The 25,000-nt window shown below is 44.2% G+C and overlaps 1 protein-coding gene across 1 annotated transcript in view; it reads right to left on the reverse strand.

Moving 5' to 3' along the window:
* Positions 1-25,000, reverse strand: part of LOC127926612 (thyrotropin-releasing hormone-degrading ectoenzyme-like) — a 31,720-nt gene that overhangs the window by 4,021 nt on the left and 2,699 nt on the right. The window contains exons 2-4 of the mRNA XM_052512043.1: positions 16,190-16,323; positions 14,512-14,567; positions 1,135-1,281 (exon numbers count right to left, since the gene is read on the reverse strand). Coding sequence (XP_052368003.1) covers positions 1,135-1,281; positions 14,512-14,567; positions 16,190-16,303 — 317 coding nt within the window. The 5' untranslated portion in view covers positions 16,304-16,323. The remainder of the gene's footprint in view (positions 1-1,134; positions 1,282-14,511; positions 14,568-16,189; positions 16,324-25,000) is intronic.

Raw genomic sequence — 25,000 nt, forward strand, 5'->3', positions numbered from 1 at the left:
GGGTTTATAGTACTGGGGCTCAGTGGGGGCATTAGTACATAGGGTTTATAGTGCTGGGGCTCAGTGGGTGATCGAGTACATAGGGTTTATAGTGCTGGGGCTCAGTGGGGGCTTTAGTACATAGGGTTTATAGTACTGGGGCTCAGTGGGTGATCTAGTACATAGGGTTTATAGTTCTGGGGCTCAGTGGGTGATCTAGTACATAGGGTTTATAGTACTGGGGCTCAGTGGGGCATTAGTACATAGGGTTTATAGTACTGGGGCTCAGTGGGTACATTAGTACATAGGGTTTATAGTTCTGGGGCTCAGTGGGTGATCGAGTACATAGGGTTTATAGTACTGGGGCTCAGTGGGGGCATTAGTACATAGGTTCTATAGTACTGGGGCTCAGTGGGGGCATTAGTACATAGGTTTTATAGTACTGGGGCTCAGTGGGGCATTAGTACATAGGGTTTATAGTACTGGGGCTCAGTGGGGCATTAGTACATAGGGTTTATAGTACTGGGGCTCAGTGGGGGCATTAGTACATAGGTTCTATAGTACTGGGGCTCAGTGGGGGCATTAGTACATAGGTTTTATAGTACTGGGGCTCAGTGGGGGCATTAGTACATAGGGTTTATAGTACTGGGGCTCAGTGGGGGCATTAGTACATAGGGTTTATAGTACTGGGGCTCAGTGGGGGCATTAGTACATAGGTTTTATAGTACTGGGCAGAAGCTCCTCAATACATTGAACCCTGATCCACAGAAAGGTGCCGGGGGTCTTTAGAGGGGGTCTGAGAGGGCACCAGCTGTACCAAACAGGCTGGTCAGGGTTGGGATTAGGGTCAGAGGTTATAAACTACACTGAAGAGGCTGTAGTTGGAGGGTTATGGTCAGGGTTAGGGTTAGGGTTAGGGTCAGAGGTTATAACCTACACTGAAGAGGCTGTAGTTGGAGGTTATGGTCAGGGTTAGGATTAGGGTCAGAGGTTATAAACTATGAAGAGGCTGTAGTTGGAGTGCTATGGTCAGGGTCAGGGTTAGGATTAGGGTCAGAGGTTATAACCTACACTGAAGAGGCTGTAGTCCTATGTGCGGTCCAGCAGCTTGATTAGGGTCAGGGTCAGGTTTAGAGGTCAGAGGTTATAACCTACACTGAAGAGGCTGTAGTCCTCTGTGCGGTCCAGCAGCTTGTCCAGCTGGTAGAGGGAGCGGCTGGCAGCGTGCCAGGGAGGAACTCTCTCTCCTGGGGTAGGTAGCAGATGATCTGGAGGGGCACGTTCTGGGGCAGGTAGCCAGCCCTGGCAGGAGAGGAGAGAGAGTAGGTTCATTAAGCAGTAAGGCCCGAGGGGGTGTGGTATATGGCCAATATACAACGTCTACGGGCTGTTCTTATGTACGACACAACATCAGGGAAGAGAAGTGCGTTCTGGGGCAGGTTGCCCACCCTGCGGATAGATAAATGGAAAAGGTGCATATCCCATATAAAATATGTAAGACTAGAGAGTTCTGGGGCAGGTATCTCGACCTGCAGAGAAAGAGATAGGTAACATCCTCTAACACCGTAGGGAAAGTTCTGTGGAGGGCAGGGGGAAAGGAGAGGAGAGGAGAGGAGAGGAGAGGAGAGAGAGAGGAGAGGAGAGGAGAGGAGAGAGGAGAGAGGGGGAGGGGAGGGAGGGAGGGAGGGAGGGAGGGAGAGGAGAGGGAGAGGAGGAGAGGAGAGGGAGAGGAGAGGAGAGGGAGAGGGAGAGGAGAGGAGAGGAGAGGAGAGGAGAGGAGAGAGGAGAGGAGAGGGGAGGAGAGGTGTCCATCATCAGAGAAGGGCATCCTCATGGAGCTGATTTGAAGAGTGTGTCGGTGAAATGCTGATGTGCACATTCTCCATTTCTCCACAGGGTGCTGGGCCCAAAAGACAGTCTGACACATCACATGGTGTTGTACTTTATTCATGCCCCCGTCCACCCGCATGTCTACTGACAGACAGGAAGTGCTGTGGGTCCAAAGCAAGAGAGAAGTACTTTATACCGCCAGGGCCGGGTCCAGGCGTTCTGTAAGCAACCCTGGTCGTTAGGCCCCCCCCCCCGAAAAAACATCAGCGACAATAATAAAATATACCAGAAGCTATTTTTTAAATGTGTCGCATCAGCAGTTTCAGTCTTGTTATGACAGTCAATCAATTAACATGTCAGCTGACGATGTTTAGATTGGTAGTTAATCTAGCCAGCTGCCCAACTTGTATTAATCACGGCTGTAAACCAACAGGCACTCCAGGAGGCCCCCATTGATTTTGTTAGTCGTTCTCACTAAGATATCCTATTAACGTGACACAATTCATTACAGAATATGTAGAATTGTTGGAATTAGCTTTAAAAACTGCAGAACGTTATCGCCGCCCCATGGCAGAATGAGTAGAATTGCTTGAAAATGTATCTAAAATAGCAACGTTTTCTCTCTGCCCCATGGCAAAATGTGTAGAATTGCAGGAAGTGAACTTTAAAACTTAAATGTCTCTCTCAGCCATCAAAAGAGGGACTACTAAAATAAGAGGGCACCCCCCCCCATCCAAATCTCACTTAGGGACCCCAAAAGGCCAGAGCCGGCCCTGTATACCATGTGCAGGTTTATCCTAATTATTTCTAGAGATCATTTAAGTTAACACCAAACCACTGAGAAGACGTGTGCTTGCGGGGGGGCCCTCCAACCATATCCCGCTTGGGGCCCCCCAAAAGGCTATAGCCGGCCCTGTATACCGTGTGCAAGTTTATCATTCTTAATTCTAGACATTTAAGTTAATACCAAACCACCGAGGAGGAGTCAAGACAACAAACAGAACTACATCCCATTCTCAGCTACTTAGCATCCCAAATGGCACTCTTATTACCAACATAGTGCACTTATTTAGACCTGGGTCCCGGTAAAAAAAAGTAGTGCACTACATAGGGATTAGGGTACCATTTGGGATGTATACTGTGTTCTCACAGCTTGACTCCCACAAAACTACCTGCTGCATTAACATAGATCATCACATTATCTTAGTAAACAAGTCAAATGTATTTCAAGTGTGTTTTAGTCACGCATGCTGATTGTACATGTACAACACCTGCATTTCTGTCTCAGCTAGTGTCAAATGCTGAGGAGTCCATAAAACGAGCCAGATATACATTTAGCTAGAACCGCACCGGGATTCTCTATGCATCACAGGAACTGTAACAGTTCAGCAACAGGGATCTGAACTCTACTGTCTCTGGCACATTACAACACAGCTGCTAGGACTTAAACACCTCTTCACATTCTGCCCCAATGAGAATCTCTCTCTCTCTCTCTCTCTCTGTCTCTGTCTCTGTCTCTGTCTCTGTCTCTGTCTCTGTCTCTGTCTCTGTCTCTCTCTCTCTCTCTCTCTCTCTCTCTCTCTCTCTCTCTCTCTCTCTCTCTCTCTCTCTCTCTCTCTCTCTCTCTCTCTCTCTCTGTCTCTCTCTCTCTCTCTCTGTCTCTCTCTCTCTCTCTCTCTCTCTCTCTCTGTCTCTCTCTCTCTCTCTCTCTCTCTCTCTCTCTCTCTCTGTCTCTGTCTCTCTCTCTCTCTCTCTCTCTCTCTCTCTCTCTGTCTCTCTCTGTCTGTCTCTCTCTCTCTCTCTCTCTCTCTCTCTGTCTTTCTCTCTGTCTCTCTCTCTGTCTCTCTCTCTCTCTCTCTCTCTCTCTCTCTCTGTCTCTCTCTCTCTGTCTCTCTCTCTCTCTGTCTCTCTCTCTCTCTCTCTCTCTCTCTCTCTCTCTCTCTCTCTCTGTCTCTCTCTGTCTCTCTCTCTCTCTCTCTCTCTCTCTCTCTCTCTCTCTCTCTCTCTCTCTCTCTCTCTCTGTCTCTCTATCTCTCTGTCTCTCTCTCTGTCTCTCTCTATCTCTCTATCTGTCTCTCTCCTCTCTCTCTCTCTCTCTCTCTCTCTGTCTCTCTCTTTCTCTATCTCTCTGTCTCTCTCTCTCCCTGCTTCTCTGTGGTATGTGGTATGTACAGGATGCGCATGGTATACTGTAGTGGTATGTACAGGATGCGCATGGTATACTGTAGTGGTATGTACAGGATACGCATGGTATACTGTAGTGGTATGTACAGGATACGCATGGTATACTGTAGTGGTATGTACAGGATACGCATGGTATACTGTAGTGGTATGTCTCAGCTCCAGCATTCATCAGTCTGACGGCTTGTAGGTTGAAAGTGGTCTCTGAGTGATACCATCTGCACGACAGTAAGTGAGGAGAGACCAGCTCGTGGCTGGAATATGTGTGGGGTCAATAGATCCTTTACTGGACGACTCCATCTGACAGTAAGGAGAGACCAGCTCGCCGCTGGAATATGTGTGGGGTCAATTGATCCTTTACTGGACGATACCATCTGACAGTAAGGGGAGAGACCAGCTCGTCGCTGGAATATGTGTGGGGTCAATAGATCCTTTACTGGACGATACCATCTGACAGTAAGGGAGAGACCAGCTCGTCGCTGGAATATGTGTGGGGTCAATAGATCCTTTACTGGATGATACCATCTGACAGTGAGGAGAGACCAGCTCGTCGCTGGAATATGTGTGGGGTCAATAGATCCTTTACTGGATGATACCATCTGACAGTAGGAGAGACCAGCTCGTGGCTGGAATATGTGTGGGGTCAATTGATCCTTTACTGGATGATACCATCTGACAGTAAGGGGAGAGACCAGCTCGTCGCTGGAATATGTGTGGGGTCAATAGATCCTTTACTGGACGATACCATCTGACAGTAAGGGAGAGACCAGCTCGTGGCTGGAATGTGTGTGGGGGTCAATAGATCCTTTACTGGACGATACCATCTGACAGTAGGGAGAGACCAGCTCGTGGCTGGAATATGTGTGGGGTCAATAGATCCTTTACTGGACGATACCGTCTGACAGTAAGGAGAGACCAGCTCGTGGCTGGAATATGGGGTCAATAGATCCTTTACTGGATGATACCATCTGACAGTAAGGGAGAGACCAGCTCGTGGCTGGAATATGTGTGGGGTCAATAGATCCTTTACTGGACGATACCGTCTGACAGTAAGGGAGAGACCAGCTCGTGGCTGGAATATGTGTGGGGTCAATAGATCCTTTACTGGATGATACCATCTGACAGTAAGGGAGAGACCAGCTCGTCGCTGGAATATTTGTGGGGTCAATAGATCCTTTACTGGATGATACCATCTGACAGTAAGGGAGAGACCAGCTCGTCGCTGGAATATGTGTGGGGTCAATAGATCCTTTACTGGACGACTCCATCTGACAGTAAGGGAGAGACCAGCTCGTGGCTGGAATATGTGTGGGGTCAATAGATCCTTTACTGGACGATACCATCTGACAGTAAGGGAGAGACCAGCTCGTGGCTGGAATATGTGTGGGGTCACTAGATCCTTTACTGGATGATACCATCTGACAGTAAGGGAGAGACCAGCTCGTGGCTGGAATATGTGTGGGGTCACTAGATCCTTTACTGGACGATACCATCTGACAGTAAGGGGAGAGACCAGCTCGTGGCTGGAATATGTGTGGGGTCAATAGATCCTTTACTGGATGATACCATCTGACAGTAAGGAGAGACCAGCTCGTGGCTGGAATATGTGTGGGGTCAATTGATCCTTTACTGGATGATACCATCTGACAGTAGGGAGAGACCAGCTCGTGGCTGGAATATGTGTGGGGTCAATAGATCCTTTACTGGATGATACCATCTGACAGTAAAGGGAGAGACCAGCTCGTGGCTGGAATATGTGTGGGGTCACTAGATCCTTTACTGGACGATACCATCTGACAGTAAGGGAGAGACCAGCTCGTGGCTGGAATATGTGTGGGGTCAATAGATCCTTTACTGGACGATACCGTCTGACAGTAAGGGAGAGACCAGCTCGTGGCTGGAATATGTGGGGTCAATAGATCCTTTACTGGACGATACCATCTGACAGTAGGAGAGACCAGCTCGTGGCTGGAATATGTGTGGGGTCAATTGATCCTTTACTGGATGATACCATCTGACAGTAAGGAGAGACCAGCTCGTGGCTGGAATATGTGTGGGGTCAATAGATCCTTTACTGGATGATACCATCTGACAGTAGGAGAGACCAGCTCGTGGCTGGAATATGTGTGGGGTCAATAGATCCTTTACTGGACGATACCATCTGACAGTAAGGGAGAGACCAGCTCGTGGCTGGAATATGTGTGGGGTCAATAGATCCTTTACTGGATGATACCATCTGACAGTAAGGAGAGACCAGCTCGTGGCTGGAATATGTGTGGGGTCAATAGATCCTTTACTGGATGATACCATCTGACAGTAAGGGAGAGACCAGCTCGTGGCTGGAATATGTGTGGGGTCAATAGATCCTTTACTGGATGATACCATCTGACAGTAAGGGAGAGACCAGCTCGTGGCTGGAATATGTGGGGTCAATAGATCCTTTACTGGACGATACCATCTGACAGTAAGGGAGAGACCAGCCTCGCCGCTGGAATATGTGTGGGGTCAATAGATCCTTTACTGGACGATACCATCTGACAGTAAGGGAGAGACCAGCTCGTGAACGTTTAACACAATCAGTCTTCAGTCTTAGGTTACAGAGAGGCTTTGTCTTAATGTAATGTTTCTTGTGCAAGCATGCTAAATTAATATGAAATTATAAACTGGGTGGTTCGAGACCTGAATGCTGATTGGCTGACAGCCATGGTATATCAGAACGTATACCACGGGTATGACAAAACATGTATTTTTACTGCTCTAATTACATTAGTAACCAGTTTATAATAGCAATAAGGCACCTCAGGGGTTTGGTATATGGTTAATATACCACGGCTAAGGGCTGTATCCAAGCACTCCGCGTTGCGTCGTGCGTAAACAACAGCCTTTAGCCGTGGTATATTGGCCATATACCACACCTCCTCGGGCCTTATAGCTTAATTACAGCCAGGATAAAGAACGAACGTCTCCACTTTAATAGACTTTAATGATGCTCCCAGCAGGCGGGCAGAAAGAGCACAGAGCTGGGACCTCACACCCAGCACACCATGAAACCCCTCTGATAGAGAGGACTGGCTCCCTGAAGGTAACATCCTCTGAGAAGCAGACATCTTTAAAACACTTTGAGGATTTACTCTAGCCTGCCTGGGGTGCCATGTGGGCCGGGTTTGCAGATGTGCAGCTATTCTATTGGTTCCATTGCGCCAGGCAAGCTTAATAGACCACATATAAAGCATTTGAAATGCTGTCAACTTTGAATCTCAGGTCTTATGGGAAGACCACCTAGACCCCTATTCCATTCCATTCAGTTTTGCATGATTGATTTAGCGCAGCTGTAGCTAACTCAGACGTGTGTGTGTGTGTGTGTGTGTGTGTGTGTGTGTGTGTGTGTGTGTGTGTGTGTGTGTGTGTGTGTGTGTGTGTGTGTGTGTGTGTGTGTGTGTGTGTGTGTGTGTGTGTGGTGCTGTAATGTAGCTAACTCAGGCAGCAGAAAAGCAGCAGAGATGAACATTTCTTCCTGGTCTAGTCATGCTAGCTATTTTTTAATATTTTTCTTAACCTCAACTTCAATATACTCTCCTGAAATCTTCCCTCACCCAATGTGGAATGGATCTGCTATTTTCTTTACTTTTGAACCGGAACCACCAACAGAAGCTAGCCAGCTAACTAGCTACTAGTCAGCTAGCCACTGCTAGTGGTCATCAGCTACCTTTAGTCCGGACAACTCTCGCCAGTCCGCACAGTGCGACTCAAACCAGAGCAAATCAGACTTATTTTTCTCCATATCTCCGGGATTCCTACCGCAAGCTCTGAACCTCTTAACCTGGATCATCGCAGCTAGCTAGCTGCTATCCGAGTGGCTAACGTCTCTGTCCCGAAGCAAGAACCAATTAGCCTGGAGCTAGCCCATCTCCCAGCTAGCCGAAGAGGTCCATCAGCCACTCCTTGGGCTACAATACCTATTTTGCCAATTGGCCTGCACCCCCGCCGACCCATCACAACTGAACTACCGACGTAATTCGCCTGAGGGGGTTTTTCGGCTGGCTCCTCCATCGTGACATCCCCTGAATGCTCATCTGCTAGCCTGATAGCCGCGGCCCGCTAGCTGCCTAGAGCATCTTGGACTGTTAGCGGCAGGGTAGCCTAGTGGTTAGAGCTGCGGACTAGTAACCCGAGCTGACAAGGTAAAAATCTGTCGCTCTGCCCATGAACAAGGCAGTTAACCCACTGTTCCTAGGCCGTCATTGAAAATAAGAATTAGTTCTTAACTGACTTGCCTTGTTAAATAAATAAAAGGCCCATAGGACAAATTCTCTGGCCACTTAATTTTGCCAATTGGCCTGGGCTCATTTACCACACCCTGCCCTGCTGATCCATGACGACTGGTCTGCCCGAGGGGGCTACAACAGACTTCTTCCATCGCCCCTCTAAGGCCCTTCTGCTAGCTTGATAGCCCCGGCCCGCTAGCTGCCTGAAACGCTGTGTCTCTGGCCCGCCGAGCCACTCACTGGACCCCTATAATCACTTGGCTACGCATGCCTCTCCCTAATGTCAATATGCCTTGTCCATTGCTGTTTTGGTTAGTAATTATTGCCTTATTTCACTGTAGAGACTCTATTCCTGTACAATACGCCTTAGTTAACCCTTTAGTTCCCCCTACCACTCATGCGGTGACCTCACCTGGTTTAAATTATGTATCTAGAGACAAAATCTCTCTAATCTTCATTCAATGCATACATTTACCTCAACTGTATTCACATCCTACCACACCTTTGTCTGTACATTATTCCTTGAATCTATTGTACCGTGCCCAGAAACCTGCTCCTTTTACTCTCTGTTCCCAACGTACTAGACGACCAGTTCTTATAGCCTTTAGCAGTACCCTTATCTTACTTCTCCTCTGTTTCTCTGGTGATGTAGAGGTTAATCCATGCCCTGCAGTGCCTAACTCCACTCCCATTCCCCAGGCGCTCTCATTTGTTGACTTCTGTAACCATAAAAGCCTTGGTTTCATGCATTTTAACATTAGAAGCCTCCTTCCTTAAGTTTGTTTTATTCACTGCCTTAGCACACTCTGCCAACCCGGATATCGTGTCTGAATCCTGGCTTAGGAAGACCACCAAAAACCCTGACGTTTCCATCCCTAACTGTAACATGTTCCGACAAGATGGAACTGCAAAAGGGGGCGGAGTTGCAATCTACTGCAGAGATCTGCCATCCTACAATCTAAGCTTGATGCCTTCAACAAAAATTATCAATGAACCCACCAGGTATAACCCCAAATCCGTAAACACGGGCACCCTCATAGATATCATCCTAACCAACCTGCCCTCCAAATACACCTCTGCTGTCTTCAACCAGGATCTCAGCGATCACTGCCTCATTGCCTGCATCCGTAATCGGTCTGTGGTCAAATGACCATCCCTCATCAGTGTCAAACGCTCCCTGAAACACTTCAGCGAGCAGGCATTTCTAATTGACCTGGCCCGGGTATCCCGGAAGAATATTGACCTCATTCCGTCAGTAGAGGATGTCTGGTTATTCTTTAAAAGTGCTTTCCTCACCATCTTAAATAAGCATGCCCCACTCAAAAATGTAGAACCAGGAACTGATATAGCCCTTGGTTCACGCCAGACCTGACTGCCCTTGACCAGCACAAAAACATCCTGTGGCGTACTACATTGGCATCGAAAATCCCCCATGATATGCAACTTTTCAGAGAAGTTAGGAAACAATATACAGGGGCAGTTAGGAAAGCCAAGGCCAGCTTTTTCAAACAGAAATTTGCATCCTGTAGCACAAACTCCAAAAGCACCTCCTCCCAGCTGTCCTCTGCACTGAGGCTAGGAAATACTGTCACCACCGATAAACCCGCGATAATTGAGAATTTCAAGAAGCATTTTTCACGGCTGGCCATGCTTTCAACCTGGCTACCCCTACCCCGGTCAACAGCCCTGCGCTCCCCACAGCAACTTGCCCAAACCTCCCCCATTTCTCCTTCACCCAAATCAAGATAGCTGATGTTCTGAAAGAGCTGCAAAATCTGGACTCCAACAAATCAGCTGGGCTAGACAATCTGGACCTTCTTTTGTTTCAAATTATCCGCTGAAATAGTTGCAACCCCTATTACTAGCCTGTTCAACCTCTCTTTCGTATCGTCTGAGATCCCCAAAGATTGGAAATCTGCCGCGGCCATCCCCCTCTTCAAAGGGGGAGACACTCTAGACCCAAACTGCTACAGACCTATATCTATCCTACCCTGCCTTTCTAAGGTCTTCCAAAGCCAAGTTAACAAAAATATCACCGACCAATTCGAATCCCACCGTACCTTCTCCGCTATGCAATCTCGTTTCCGAGCTGGTCATGCACCTCAGCCAAGCACAAAGTCCTAAACGATATCATAACCACCAACGATAAGAGACAATACTGTGCAGCCGTATTCATCGACCTGGCCAAGGGTTTCGACTCTGTCAATTATCACATTCTTAACGGCAGACTCAACACCCTTGATTTCTCAAATGACTGCCTCCCCTGGTTCACCAACTACTTCTCAGACAGAGTTCAGTGTGTCAAATCGGAGGGCCTGTTGACCGGACCTCTGGCAGTATCTATGGGGGTACCACAGGGTTCAATCCTCTGGCCGACTCTTTTCTCTGTATAGATCAATGATGTCGCTCTTGCTGCTGGTGATTCTCCTCTACGCAGACGACACCCTTCTGTATACTTCTGGCCCTTCTTTGGACACTGTGCTAACAACCCTCCAGGCAAGCCTCAATGGGCAGGTGGGACGGTAAAAATTGCAGAGTGCGAATTTCAAATTACAGAAATATAAATATTTAACATTCATGAAAATACAAGTATTATACATCAAAATAAAGCTTAACTTCTTGTTAATTCAGCCGCTGTGTCAGATTTCAAAAGGCTTTACGGCGAAAGCACGCCATGCGATTTTCTGAGGACAGCGCCCGGCAGATAAAAGTATGAAAAACATTTTTCAACCAGGCAGGTGAAACACGAATGTCAGAAATAGCGATAAATGCCTTACCTTGAAGATCTTCTTCTGTTGGCACTCCAAAAGGTCCCGGTTACATCACAAATGGTCCTTTTGTTCGATTAAGTCCTTCTTTATATACATAAAAACTCAGTTAAGCTGGCGCGCTTCATTCAAAAATAATACTGTTAAACCAGTTTCAGAAAGGAGAATTTTGTCTCAGTAGTGGAGTTTAGTTATTAAGACTAATATGTCTCAGTAGTGGAGTTTAGTTATTAAGACTAATTTGTCTCAGTAGTGTGAATTTAGTTATTAATATGTCTCAGTAGTTTAGTTATTAATATGTCTCAGTAGTGTGAATTTAGTTATTGATGTCTCAGTAGTTTCGTTATTAATATGTCTCAGTAGTTTAGTTATTAATGTCTCAGTAGTGTGAATTTAGTTATTAATATGTCTCAGTAGTTTAGTTATTAATATGTCTCAGTAGTGTGAATTTAGTTATGAATATGTCTCAGTAGTTTAGTTATTAATATGTAACCACTAGGCTACCTGCCGAGACTGCTACCTGACTGGTTGCCTAGTGATTAGAGCGTTGGGCCAAGTAACCGAAAGGTTGCTGGATCAAATCCCAGAGCTGACAAGGTGAAAATCTGTCATTCTGCCCCCTGAACAAGGCAGTTAACCCACTGTTTCTCAGTAGGCTGTCATTGTAATTAAGAATTTGCTCTTAACTGACTTGCCTAATTAAATGAAGGTTAAATAAATAAAACAAATATTTAAAAAAGTAGTATCTATGGAAGCATAGCCACTAGATCTTAGCTCTGAGACGACTGTCATCAGGAGATCCCTGACTTGACCTACTAACTAGTATCTATCAGACAGTGGAAGCATTGCCACTAGATCTTAGCTCTGAGACTACTGTCATCAGGAGATCCCTGACTTGACCTACTAACTAGTATCTATCAGACAGTGGAAGCATAGCCACTAGATCTTAGCTCTGAGACTACTGTCATCAGGAGATCCCTGACTTGACCTACTAACTAGTATCTATCAGACAGTGGAAGCATTGCCACTAGATCTTAGCTCTGAGACTACTGTCATCAGGAGATCCCTGACTTGACCTACTAACTAGTATCTATCAGACAGTGGAAGTATAGCCACTAGATCTTAGCTCTGAGACTACTGTCATCAGGAGACGCCTGACTTGACCTACTCACTAGTATCTATCAGACAGTGGAAGCATAGCCACCGTGATGCAGAGGCTGCATCCTCATCAACCCCACTGTTTCCAGACACTAAAAACACACCATCCTGGAGCTGTGTGTCTTCCCTTTGTCACAGAGGAGGTTGTGGGGATGCGTTTCAAATGGCACCCTATTCTTTAAATAGTGCACTACTTTTGACCAGGGCCCTGTGGCGCACCTAGTAGTGCACTATTTAGGGTGTAGGGAGCCATTTGATACACAAACAGTGGATCTGGCTGTCTGTCATGGCGGTGAAACGACGGCTGGCGCACGCAGCCAATCGGTGTGGAGCATCTGAGCTCCGTGCGCAGGGGAGCGGGGAGAGACAGCGGCAGTCAGGATGGATGCCGTGTACAATATGTTCAAAGACACGCCGCAGGCCAGCTGTCACCAAGCGGCAGGCTCTCTGTTCCCGTTAGCTAGCGCGATGTGTTTCCAGCATCCTGCCAGCATGGCGTGTCCAACAGATGAAAAACGCTGTGCCTTATGAGCTGTGTAGCCAACCAGAGAATCAGTCACGGAACTACTGTTCTGAGAAAAGACAGAGACAGGCAAATCATTTGTCCACCACTTTGGGCACGTCACAATTCCACACGGACATATTTCCCGGTCACAACATTGGTATTTCCTGGTCACAACATTGGTATTTCCTGGTCACAACATTGGTATTTCCTGGTCACATCATTGGTATTTCCTGGTCACAACATTGGTATTTCCTGGTCACATCATTGGTATTTCCTGGTCACATCATTGGTATTTCCTGGTCACAACATTGGTATTTCCTGGTCACATCATTGGTATTTCCTGGTCACATCATTGGTATTTCCTGGTCACAACATTGGTATTTCCTGGTCACAACATTGGTATTTCCTGTTCACAACATTGGTATTTCCTGATCACATCATTGGTATTTCCTGGTCACATCATTGATATTTCCTGATCACATCATTGGTATTTCCTGGTCACAACATTGATATTTCCTGATCACATCATTGGTATTTCCTGGTCACAACATTGGTATTTCCTGGTCACAACATTGGTATTTCCTGGTCACAACATTGGTATTTCCTGGTCACAACATTGGTATTTTCTGGTCACATCATTGGTATTTCCTGGTCACAACATTGGTATTTCCTGGTCACAACATTGGTATTTCCTGGTCACATCATTGGTATTTCCTGGTCACATCATTGGTATTTCCTGGTCACAACATTGGTATTTCCTGGTCACAACATTGGTATTTCCTGGTCACATCATTGGTATTTCCTGTTTCCTGGTCACATCATTGGTATTTCCTGGTCACATCATTGGTATTTCCTGTTTCCTGGTCACAACATTGGTATTTCCTGGTCACATCATTGGTATTTCCTGGTCACAACATTGGTATTTCCTGGTCACATCATTGGTATTTCCTGGTCACATCATTGGTATTTCCTGTTTCCTGGTCACATCATTGGTATTTCCTGGTCACATCATTGGTATTTCCTGGTCACAACATTGGTATTTCCTGGTCACATCATTGGTATTTCCTGGTCACAACATTGGTATTTCCTGGTCACATCATTGGTATTTCCTGGTCACATCATTGGTATTTCCTGGTCACAACATTGGTATTTCCTGGTCACATCATTGGTATTTCCTGGTCACATCATTGGTATTTCCTGGTCACAACATTGGTATTTCCTGGTCACATCATTGGTATTTCCTGGTCACATCATTGGTATTTCCTGGTCACATCATTGGTATTTCCTGGTCACATCATTGGTATTTCCTGTTTCCTGGTCACATCATTGGTATTTCCTGGTCACATCATTGGTATTTCCTGGTCACATCATTGGTATTTCCTGGTCACATCATTGGTATTTCCTGGTCACATCATTGGTATTTCCTGGTCACATCATTGGTATTTCCTGGTCACATCATTGGTATTTCCTGGTCACAACATTGGTATTTCCTGGTCACATCATTGGTATTTCCTGGTCACATCATTGGTATTTCCTGGTCACATCATTGGTATTTCCTGGTCACATCATTGGTATTTCCTGGTCACATCATTGGTATTTCCTGGTCACATCATTGGTATTTCCTATTTCCATTATTAGCCCTTTGTCTAATAATGGCTGTACTGAGAACAGGTTGAGAAGAGTAGCTGAGATGACGTGTCTAAACTCTATAAAAACGGCTGTACTGAGAACAGGTTGAGAAGGGTAGCTGAGATGACGTGTCTAAACTCTATAAAAACGGCTGTACTGAGAACAGGTTGAGAAGAGTAGCGGCCATTAAACGCACCTGGCCAGATTGAAGACATCATCGATGAGCCCCGCCCTGTTGCCGACAGATATGATCTACGGAGAGAAAAGGGTAAAAGGTGGAACGGTTTTCATAGATTTTTCTGCTTTTACATTTTTATTCAAACCTTTAATGGTCCAGATGACGAGGAGGAAGAGGAGGAAGAGGAAGAAGAGGAAGCTGAGGAAGAGGAGGAAGAGGAGGAAGAGGACGATGAGGAAGAGGAAGATGAAGAGGAGGAAGAAGAGGAAGATGAAGAAGCGGAAGATGACGAAGAGGAAGATGACAAAGAGGAAGATGAAGAGGAGGAAGAGGAAGAAGAGGAAGCTGAGGAAGAGGAGGAAGAGGAGGAAGAGGACGATGAGGAAGAGGAAGATGAAGAGGAGGAAGAAGAGGAAGATGAAGAAGAAGAAGATGACGAAGCGGAAGAGGAGAAAGAGGAGGAAGAGGACGATGAAGAAGAGGAAGATGACGAAGCGGAAGAGGAGGAAGAGGAGGAAGAGGATGATGAAGAAGAGGAAGATGACGAAGCGGAAGAGGAGGAAGAGGAGGAAGATGACGATGAGGAAGAGGAAGATGAAGAGGAGGAAGAAGAGGAAGAAGAAGATGATGAAGCGGAAGAGGAGGAAGAGGAGCAGAGGACGATGAAGAAGAGGAAGATGAAGAAGAAGAAGAAGAGGAACATGACAAAGAGGAAGCTGAAGAAGAGGTGGAAGAGGATGATGAAGAAGCGGAAGATGACGAAGAGGAAGATGACAAAGAGGAAGATGAAGAAGAGGAAGATGACGAAGCGGAAGAGGAGGAAGAGGAGGAAGAAGATGACGAAGCGGAAGAGGAGGAAGAGGAGGAAGAGGACGATGAAGAAGTGGAAGATGAAGAGGAAGAAGAAGAGGAAGATGACAAAGAGGAAGATGAAGAAGAGGAGGAAGAGGACGATGAAGAAGCGGAAGATGACGAAGAGGAAGATGAAGAAGAGGAAGATGAAGAAGAGGAAGATGACGAAGCGGAAGAGGAGGAAGAGGAAGATGACTAAGATGGAAGATGAAGAGGAGGAAGAAGAGGAAGATGAAGTTGAAGAAGATGACGAAGCGGAAGAGGAGGAAGAGGAGGAAGAGGACGATGAAGAAGAGAAAGATGACGAAGCGGAAGAGGAGGAAGAGGAGGAAGGGGAGGAAGAGGATGATGAAGAAGAGGAAGATGACGAAGCGGAAGAGGAGGAAGAGGATGAAGATGAAGAAGAGGAGGAAGAGGACGATGAAGAAGAGGAAGATGACGAAGCGGAAGAGGAGGAAGAGGACGATGAGGAAGAGGAAGATGAAGAGGAGGAAGAAGAGGAAGATGAAGAAGAAGAAGATGACGAAGCAGAAGAGGAGGAAGAGGAGGACGAGGACGATGAAGAAGAGGAAGATGAAGAGTAAGAAGAAGAGGAAGATGACAAAGAGGAAGATGAAGAAGAGGAAGAAGAGGAAGATGAAGAAGAAGAAGATGACGAAGCGGAAGAGGAGGAAGAGGAGGAAGAGGACGATGAGGAAGAGGAGGAAGAGGAGGAAGAAGAGGACGATGAAGAAGAGGAAGATGACAAAGCGGAAGAGGAGGAAGATGAGGAAGAGGAAGATGAAGAGGAGAAAGAAGAGGAAGATGAAGAAGAGGAAGATGACGAAGAGGAAGAGTGTCCTACCTCAGCGTTGGTCATCAGCTGTCCAATGAGGAGCCTCCAGTTGTGGAGGTCGTAGTTCACCCGGAAGTACCCAGTCTGGTTGATGTTGCCTAGCAACCACATGTCATCGTCCATCCGGCCCACTTTGTGTGTCTCTGTAAACAAATAAACATGATGGACGTGTTTAATGGTTTACTCTATATTTACAGTGCTATATATACAGAGATGATGGACGTGTTTAATGGTTTACTCTATATTTACAGTGCTATATATACAGAGATGATGGACGTGTTTAATGGTTTACTCTATATTTACAGTGCTATATATACAGAGATGATGGACGTGTTTAATGGTTTACTCTATATTTACAGTGCTATATATACAGAGATGATGGACGTGTTTAATGGTTTACTCTATATTTACAGTGCTATATATACAGAGATGATGGACAAGTTTACAGGTTTACTCTATATTTACAGTGCTATATATACAGAGATGATGGACAAGTTTAAAGGTTTACTCTATATTTACAGTGCTATATATACAGAGATGATGGACAAGTTTACAGGTTTACTCTATATTTACAGTGCTATATATACAAAGATGATGGACATGTTTAAAGGTTTACTCTATATTTACAGTGCTATATTTACAGAGATGATGGACAAGTTTACAGGTTTACTCTATATATACAGAGATGATGGACAAGTTTAAAGGTTTACTCTATATATACAGAGATGATGGACAAGTTTAAAGGTTTACTCTATATATACAGCGCTATATATACAGAGATGATGGACAAGTTTACAGGTTTACTCTATATTTACAGTGCTATATATGCAGAGATGATGGACATGTTTACAGGTTTACTCTATATATACAGAGATGATGGACAAGTTTACAGGTTTACTCTATATATACAGAGATCATGGACAAGTTTACAGGTTTACTCTATATTTACAGTGCTATATATACAGAGATGATGGACAAGTTTACAGGTTTACTCTATATTTACAGTGCTATATATACAGAGATGATGGACAAGTTTAAAGGTTTACTCTATATTTACAGTGCTATATATACAGAGATGATGGACATGTTTAAAGGTTTACTGTCTATAGTAACAGACATGTTTAAAGGTTTACTGTCTATAGTAACAGACATGTTTAAAGGTTTACTGTCTATAGTAACATACATGTTTAAAGGTTTACTGTCTATAGTAACAGACATGTTTAAAGGTTTACTGTCTATAGTAACAGACATGTTTAAAGGTTTACTGTCTATAGTAACAGACATGTTTAAAGGTTTACTGTCTATAGTAACAGACATGTTTAAAGGTTTACTGTCTATAGTAACAGACATGTTTAAAGGTTTACTGTCTATAGTAACAGACATGTTTAAAGGTTTACTGTCTATAGTAACAGACATGTTTAAAGGTTTACTGTCTATGGTAACAGACATGTTTAAAGGTTTACTGTCTATAGTAACAGACATGTTTAAAGGTTTACTGTCTATAGTAACAGACATGTTTAAAGGTTTACTGTCTATAGTAACAGACATGTTTAAAGGTTTACTGTCTATAGTAACAGACATGTTTAAAGGTTTACTGTCTATAGTAACAGACATGTTTAAAGGTTTACTGTCTATAGTAACAGACATGTTTAAAGGTTTACTGTCTATAGTAACAGACATGTTTAAAGGTTTACTGTCTATAGAAACAGACATGTTTAAAGGTTTACTGTCTATAGTAACAGACATGTTTAAAGGTTTACTGTCTATAGTAACAGACACGTTTAAAGGTTTACTGTCTATAGAAACAGACATGTTTAAAGGTTTACTGTCTATAGTAACAGACATGTTTAAAGGTTTACTGTCTATAGTAACAGACATGTTTAAAGGTTTACTGTCTATAGTAACAGACATGTTTAAAGGTTTACTGTCTATAGTAACAGACATGTTTAAAGGTTTACTGTCTATAGTAACAGACATGTTTAAAGGTTTACTGTCTATAGTAACAGACATGTTTAAAGGTTTACTGTCTATAGTAACAGACATGTTTAAAGGTTTACTGTCTATAGTAACAGACATGTTTAAAGGTTTACTGTCTATAGTAACAGACATGTTTAAAGGTTTACTGTCTATAGTAACAGACATGTTTAAAGGTTTACTGTCTATTACAGACATGTTTAAAGGTTTCTGTCTATAGTAACAGACATGTTTAAAGGTTTACTAACAGACATGTCTATAGTAACAGACATGTTTAAAGGTTTACTGTCTATAGTAACAGACATGTTTAAAGGTTTACTGTCTATAGAAACAGACAGTAACAGACATGTTATAGTAACAGACACGTTTAAAGGTTTACTGTCTATAGAAACAGACATGTTTAAAGGTTTACTGTCTATAGTAACAGACATGTTTAAAGGTTTACTGTCTATAGTAACAGACATGTTTAAAGGTTTACTGTCTATAGTAACAGACATGTTTAAAGGTTTACTGTCTATAGTAACAGACATGTTTAAAGTTTACTGTCTATAGTAACAGACATGTTTAAAGGTTTACTGTCTATAGTAACATACATGTTTAAAGGTTTACTGTCTATAGTAACAGACATGTTTAAGGTTTACTGTCTATAGTAACAGACATGTTTAAAGGTTTACTGTCTATAGTAACAGACATGTTTAAAGTCTATAGTAACAGACATGTTTAAAGGTTTACTGTTAGTAACAGACTGTTTAAAGGTTTCTATAGTAACAGACATGTTTAAAGGTTTACTGTCTATAGTAACAGACATGTTTAAACACTGTTTAGTAACAGACATGTTTAAAGGTTTACTGTCTATAGTAACAGACATGTTTAGAAGGTTTACTGTCTATAGTAACAGACATGTTTAAAGGTTTACTGTCTACAGTAACTATGTTTAAAGTTTACTGTCTAAGTAACAGACATGTTTAAACACTGTCTATAGTAACAGACATGTTTAAAGTTCCCTCAGCACTTATAACAAGAAAACACTGACACAAGTCCCTATAGTTCTATTCGAGGTGAAAATGAGGAATCAGACACATTATCAATGTTAGACTGGACCATCCTGAAACTCTCTTGTAAATATACAGAGAGCATGGAGCTGGCTGTAGAGTGGACCATCCTGAAACTCTCTTGTAAATATACAGAGAGCATGGAGCTGGCTGTAGAGTGGACCATCCTGAAACTCTCTTGTAAATATACAGAGAGCATGGAGCTGGCTGTAGACTGGACCATCCTGAAACTCTCTTGTAAATATACAGAGAGCATGGAGCTGGCTGTAGAGTGGACCATCCTGAAACCCTCTTGTAAATAAACAGAGCATGGAGCTGGCTGTAGAGTGGACCATCCTGAAACTCTCTTGTAAATAACAGAGCATGGAGCTGGCTTAGAGTGGACCATCCTGAAACCCTCTTGTAAATAAACAGAGAGCATGGAGCTGGCTTAGAGTGGACCATCCTGAAACCCTCTTGTAAATATACAGAGAGCATGGAGCTGGCTGTAGAGTGGACCATCCTGAAACCCTCTTGGAAATAAACAGAGAGCATGGAGCTGGCTGTAGAGTGGACCATCCTGAAACCCTCTTGTAAATATACAGAGAGCATGGAGCTGGCTGTAGAGTGGACCATCCTGAAACCCTCTTGTACATATACAGAGACATGGAGCTGGCTTAGAGTGGACCATCCTGAAACCCTCTTGTAAATAAACAGAGAGCATGGAGCTGGCTTAGAGTGGACCATACTGAAACCCTCTTGTACATATACAGACATGGAGCTGGCTGTAGAGTGGACCATCCTGAAACCCTCTTGTAAATAAATAGAGAGCATGGAGCTGGCTTAAGTGGACCATCCTGAAACCCTCTTGTAAATAAACAGAGCATGGAGCTGGCTTAGAGTGGACCATACTGAAACCCTCTTGTACATAAACAGAGCATGGAGCTGGCTGTAGTGGACCATCCTGAAACCCTCTTGTAAATTACAGAGAGAATGGAGCTGGCTGTATAGTGGACCATCCTGAAACCCTCTTGTAAATAAACAGAGAGCATGGAGCTGGCTGTAGGCTGACTTTAGGGTAGATGGGCATCCTGAAACCCTCTATAGTAAACACACACACATGGACACTTTAAAGTGGACACATCCACACACACACACACTTTATACACAAGAACAACACTCCCAAAGAGTGAACCAGTCTGAAACTGTCCCCATGTGTGCATATACAGAGCTGAAAATAGAGTGGACCCACTGAGGGAAGACTACATTATACAGAGTGCATGGAGCTGCTGTAGAGTGGACCATCCTGAAACTCTCTTGTAAATAGAACAGAGAGCATGGAGCTGGCTGTAGAGTGGACCATCCTGAAACTCTCTTGTAAATATACAGAGAGCATGGAGCTGGCTGTAGAGTGGACCATCCTGAAACCCTCTTGTAAATAAACAGAGAGCATGGAGCTGGCTGTAGAGTGGACCATCCTGAAACCCTCTTGTAAATATACAGAGAGCATGGAGCTGGCTGTAGAGTGGACCATACTGAAACCCTCTTGTAAATATACAGAGAGCATGGAGCTGGCTGTAGAGTGGACCATACTGAAACCCTCTTGTAAATAAACAGAGAGCATGGAGCTGGCTGTAGAGTGGACCATCCTGAAACCCTCTTGTACATATACAGAGAGAATGGAGCTGGCTGTAGAGTGGACCATCCTGAAACCCTCTTGTAAATATACAGAGAGCATGGAGCTGGCTGTAGGGTGGACCATCCTGAAAAATCTTGTAAATATTACAGAGAGAATGGAGCTGGCTGTAGAGTGGACCATCCTGAAATGCTGCCCTCTTGTACATATACAGAGAGCATGGAGCTGGCTGTAGAGTGGACCATCCTGAAACCCTCTTGTAAATAAACAGAGAGCATGGAGCTGGCTGTAGAGTGGACCATCCTGAAACCCTCTTGTAAATAAACAGAGAGCATGGAGCTGGCTGTAGAGTGGACCATACTGAAACCCTCTTGTACATATACAGAGAGCCAATGGAGCTGGCTGTAGAGTGGACCATCCTGAAACCCTCTTGTAAATAAATAGAGAGCATGGAGCTGGCTGTAGAGTGGACCATCCTGAAACCCTCTTGTAAATAAACAGAGAGCATGGAGCTGGCTGTAGAGTGGACCATCCTGAAACCCTCTTGTAAATAAACAGAGACAATGGAGCTGGCTGTAGAGTGGACCATCCTGAAACCCTCTTGTAAATATACAGAGAGAATGGAGCTGGCTGTAGAGTGGACCATCCTGAAACCCTCTTGTAAATAAACAGAGAGCATGGAGCTGGCTGTAGGCTGACTTTAGGGTAGATGGGCATGGACCATATTAATGGACCACTTATCCCTACACACACACAACACACACACACACACACACACACACACACACACACACACACACACACACACACACACACACACACACACACACACAGGACACACACACACACACACACACACACACACACCATTCCCCTAAAGATTCCCCTGAACACAGTCTGTCCCACTGTCCCCATGTGTGCAGACGTGCCAGAGCTGCCAAGCTCTCGGTGCAGCGAGGCTCAATAACAAAATGGGATAGCTAATGGACCCACTGAGGGATTCAGACTACTAGGATAGTACGTACGTGTGTGTGTGTGTTTGTAAAATAGAGTGAGTTGGATATGCGGATAGCAGCAGGAACACTACTGTAAAGAGCTGGTGAGAGAGAGAGAGAGAGAGAGAGAGAGAGAGAGAGAGAACAGAGATACAGAATAGAGAGAGAGAGAGAGAGACAGAGATACAAGAGTGAGAGAGAGAGAGAGAGAGACAGACAGAGAGAGTGAGAGAGAGAGACAGGGAGAGAGAGAGAGAGAGAGAGAGACTAGAGAGAGAGAGAGAGAGAGAGAGAGAGAGACAGACAGACAGAGATACAGATAGCCTAGTGCAGAGAAGAGAGAGAGAGAGAGAGACAGACTGAAAATAGCTGAGAGAGAGAGATAGGATATGCAGCAGACTGTAAAATAGCTGGTGTAGAGAGAGAGAGAGAGAGAGACAGAGACAGAGATATTGGAGTGAGAGAGAGAGACACAGACAGAAGAGAGAGATACAGTAGAGAGAGAGAGGAACACTAGTAAAAGAGCTGATAAGCCTGGCTTCAGATTGCTGGCTGCTAGGTGTGGAGGCTAATTTCCAGTCATCGCCGGCGTGCCATGAAGCAAGACATTGAGTAGCAAACCACTATGGTCAACCCTATAGTTCAGACTACATTAATGCAACGCTATATTGGTCTCACACAGCCTACGTGGCTACTTTGTGTAGTTTGTTCCAGACTCAGTCTTGGAATAGCCTGGTGCGATGAGCACAGCAGGGTTCATATGCAACAGGAACCATTCTAAAAGGGGTTATGGGGAGAATGGGGAAGGTAAATGGTGTGCGCAAGATCTTCATTAACAAACGTCACTGGAAGTTACACTCCTAAATTGAATGCAGCAGGAATGCTGCTCCTCTCCCTGACTGTATGTCCCAAAAGGCACTGTAAAATACGGGGATATGCAGCAGGTAGTAAAATAGGGGTGGCAGGTAGCCAATAGGGGGCTGGTGTATTGGGCAGGTAGCCAATTGGGGCGGCAGGTAGCCAATAGGGGCGGCAGGTAGCCAATAGGGGGCGGCAGGTAGCCAATAAGCTGGTGGGGCGGCAGGTAACACTACTGTAAAACAGCAGGTAGCCAATATGGGGCAGGAACAGGTAGTAAAATAGGGGGCGGCAGGTAGCCAATAAGGGGCTGGATATAAAATATAGCTGGTGTATAGGATATGCAGCAGGAACACTACTGTAAAATAGCTGGTGTATATTGGATATGCAGCAGGAACACAATAGGGGGCTGGCAGGTAGCCAATAGGGGGCGGAACAGGTACTGTAAAATAGGGGGTGTATAGGTATGCAGCAGGAAACACAGGTAAAATAGTGGTTCGATACGTTGGGCCAGGAACACTACTGTAAAGGTTGCTGGATCGAATCCCTGAGCTGACAAAAGTTTTAAAAATAATGTTGTTCTATGCCCTGAACAAGGCAGTAAAATAGCTGGTGTACTATTGGATATGCAGCAGGAACACTCATTGTAAAATAAGAATGTGTTCTTATGAATTAACTGACTTGCCTAGTTAAATAAAGAATTACATTCAAATAGGGATTGAGTCAAAAGTAGTCATAATATGCAGCAGGAACAATAGCTGGTGTGATTTAGGAACACAGACACAGCCAGCCACGTAAAATAGAGATATATTGGATATACACCTGTGATACGGAGCGTAGGAACACTACTGTAAAATAGTGGTTTGTAATTAAAGACAAAGACAGGGGATATTGGCTCTATGACACAGTAATTCACTGGCACCTAATGTAAAATAGCTGTGACTGTAGCCTCTAAATCTGCAGATATGCAGTCACGCGAACACCTCTGTTTAATCAAAATAGCTGGTGTATATTGGATATGCAGCAGGAACACTACTGTAACAAGCTGGTGATAGATACGCAAACACTACATTATTGGGACAAATTCAGTATATTGGATAGACATGGAAGACTGTAAAATAGCTTTGTATATTGGATATGCAGCAGGAACACTACTGTAAAATAGCTGGTGTATGTTGGATATGCAGCAGGAACACTACTGTAAAATAGCTGGTGTATATTGGATATGCAGCAGGAACACTACTGTAAAATAGCTGGTGTATATTGGATATGCAGCAGGAACACTACTGTAAAATAGCTGGTGTATATTGGATATGCAGCAGGAACACTACTGTAAAATAGCTGGTGTATATTGGATATGCAGCAGGAACACTACTGTAAAATAGCTGGTGTATATTGGATATGCAGCAGGAACACTACTGTAAAATAGCTGGTGTATATTGGATATGCAGCAGGAACACTACTGTAAAATAGCTGGTGTATATTGGATATGCAGCAGGAACACTACTGTAAAATAGCTGGTGTATATTGGATATGCAGCAGGAACACTACTGTAAAATAGCTGGTGTATATTGGATATGCAGCAGGAACACTACTGCAGCTGGTGTATATTGGATACACTACTGTAAAATAGCTGGTGTATGTTGGATATGCAGCAGGAACACTACTGTAAAATAGCTGGTGTATATTGGATATGCAGCAGGAACACTACTGTAAAATAGCTGGTGTATATTGGATATGCAGCAGGAACACTACTGTAAAATAGCTGGTGTATATTGGATATGCAGCAGGAACACTACTGTAAAATAGCTGGTGTATATTGGATATGCAGCAGGAACACTACTGTAAAACAGCTGGTGTATATTGGATATGCAGCAGGAAGACTACTGTAAAATAGCTGGTGTATATTGGATATGCAGCAGGAACACTACTGTAAAATAGCTGGTGTATATTGGATATGCAGCAGGAACACTACTGTAAAATAGCTGGTGTATATTGGATATGCAGCAGGAACACTACTGTAAAATAGCTGGTGTATGATGGATATGCAGCAGGAACACTACTGTAAAATAGCTGGTGTATATTGGATATGCAGCAGGAACACTACTTTAAAATAGCTGGTGTATATTGGATATGCAGCAGGAACACTACTGTAAAACAGCTGGTGTATATTGGATATGTAGCAGGAAGACTACTGTAAAATAGCTGGTGTATATTGGATATGCAGCAGGAACACTACTGTAAAATAGCTGGTGTATATTGGATATGCAGCAGGAACACTACTGTAAAATAGCTGGTGTATATTGGATATGCAGCAGGAACACTA

This window comes from Oncorhynchus keta, unplaced genomic scaffold (assembly GCF_023373465.1).
Source record: "Oncorhynchus keta strain PuntledgeMale-10-30-2019 unplaced genomic scaffold, Oket_V2 Un_contig_7938_pilon_pilon, whole genome shotgun sequence".
NCBI lineage: Eukaryota > Metazoa > Chordata > Actinopteri > Salmoniformes > Salmonidae > Oncorhynchus > Oncorhynchus keta.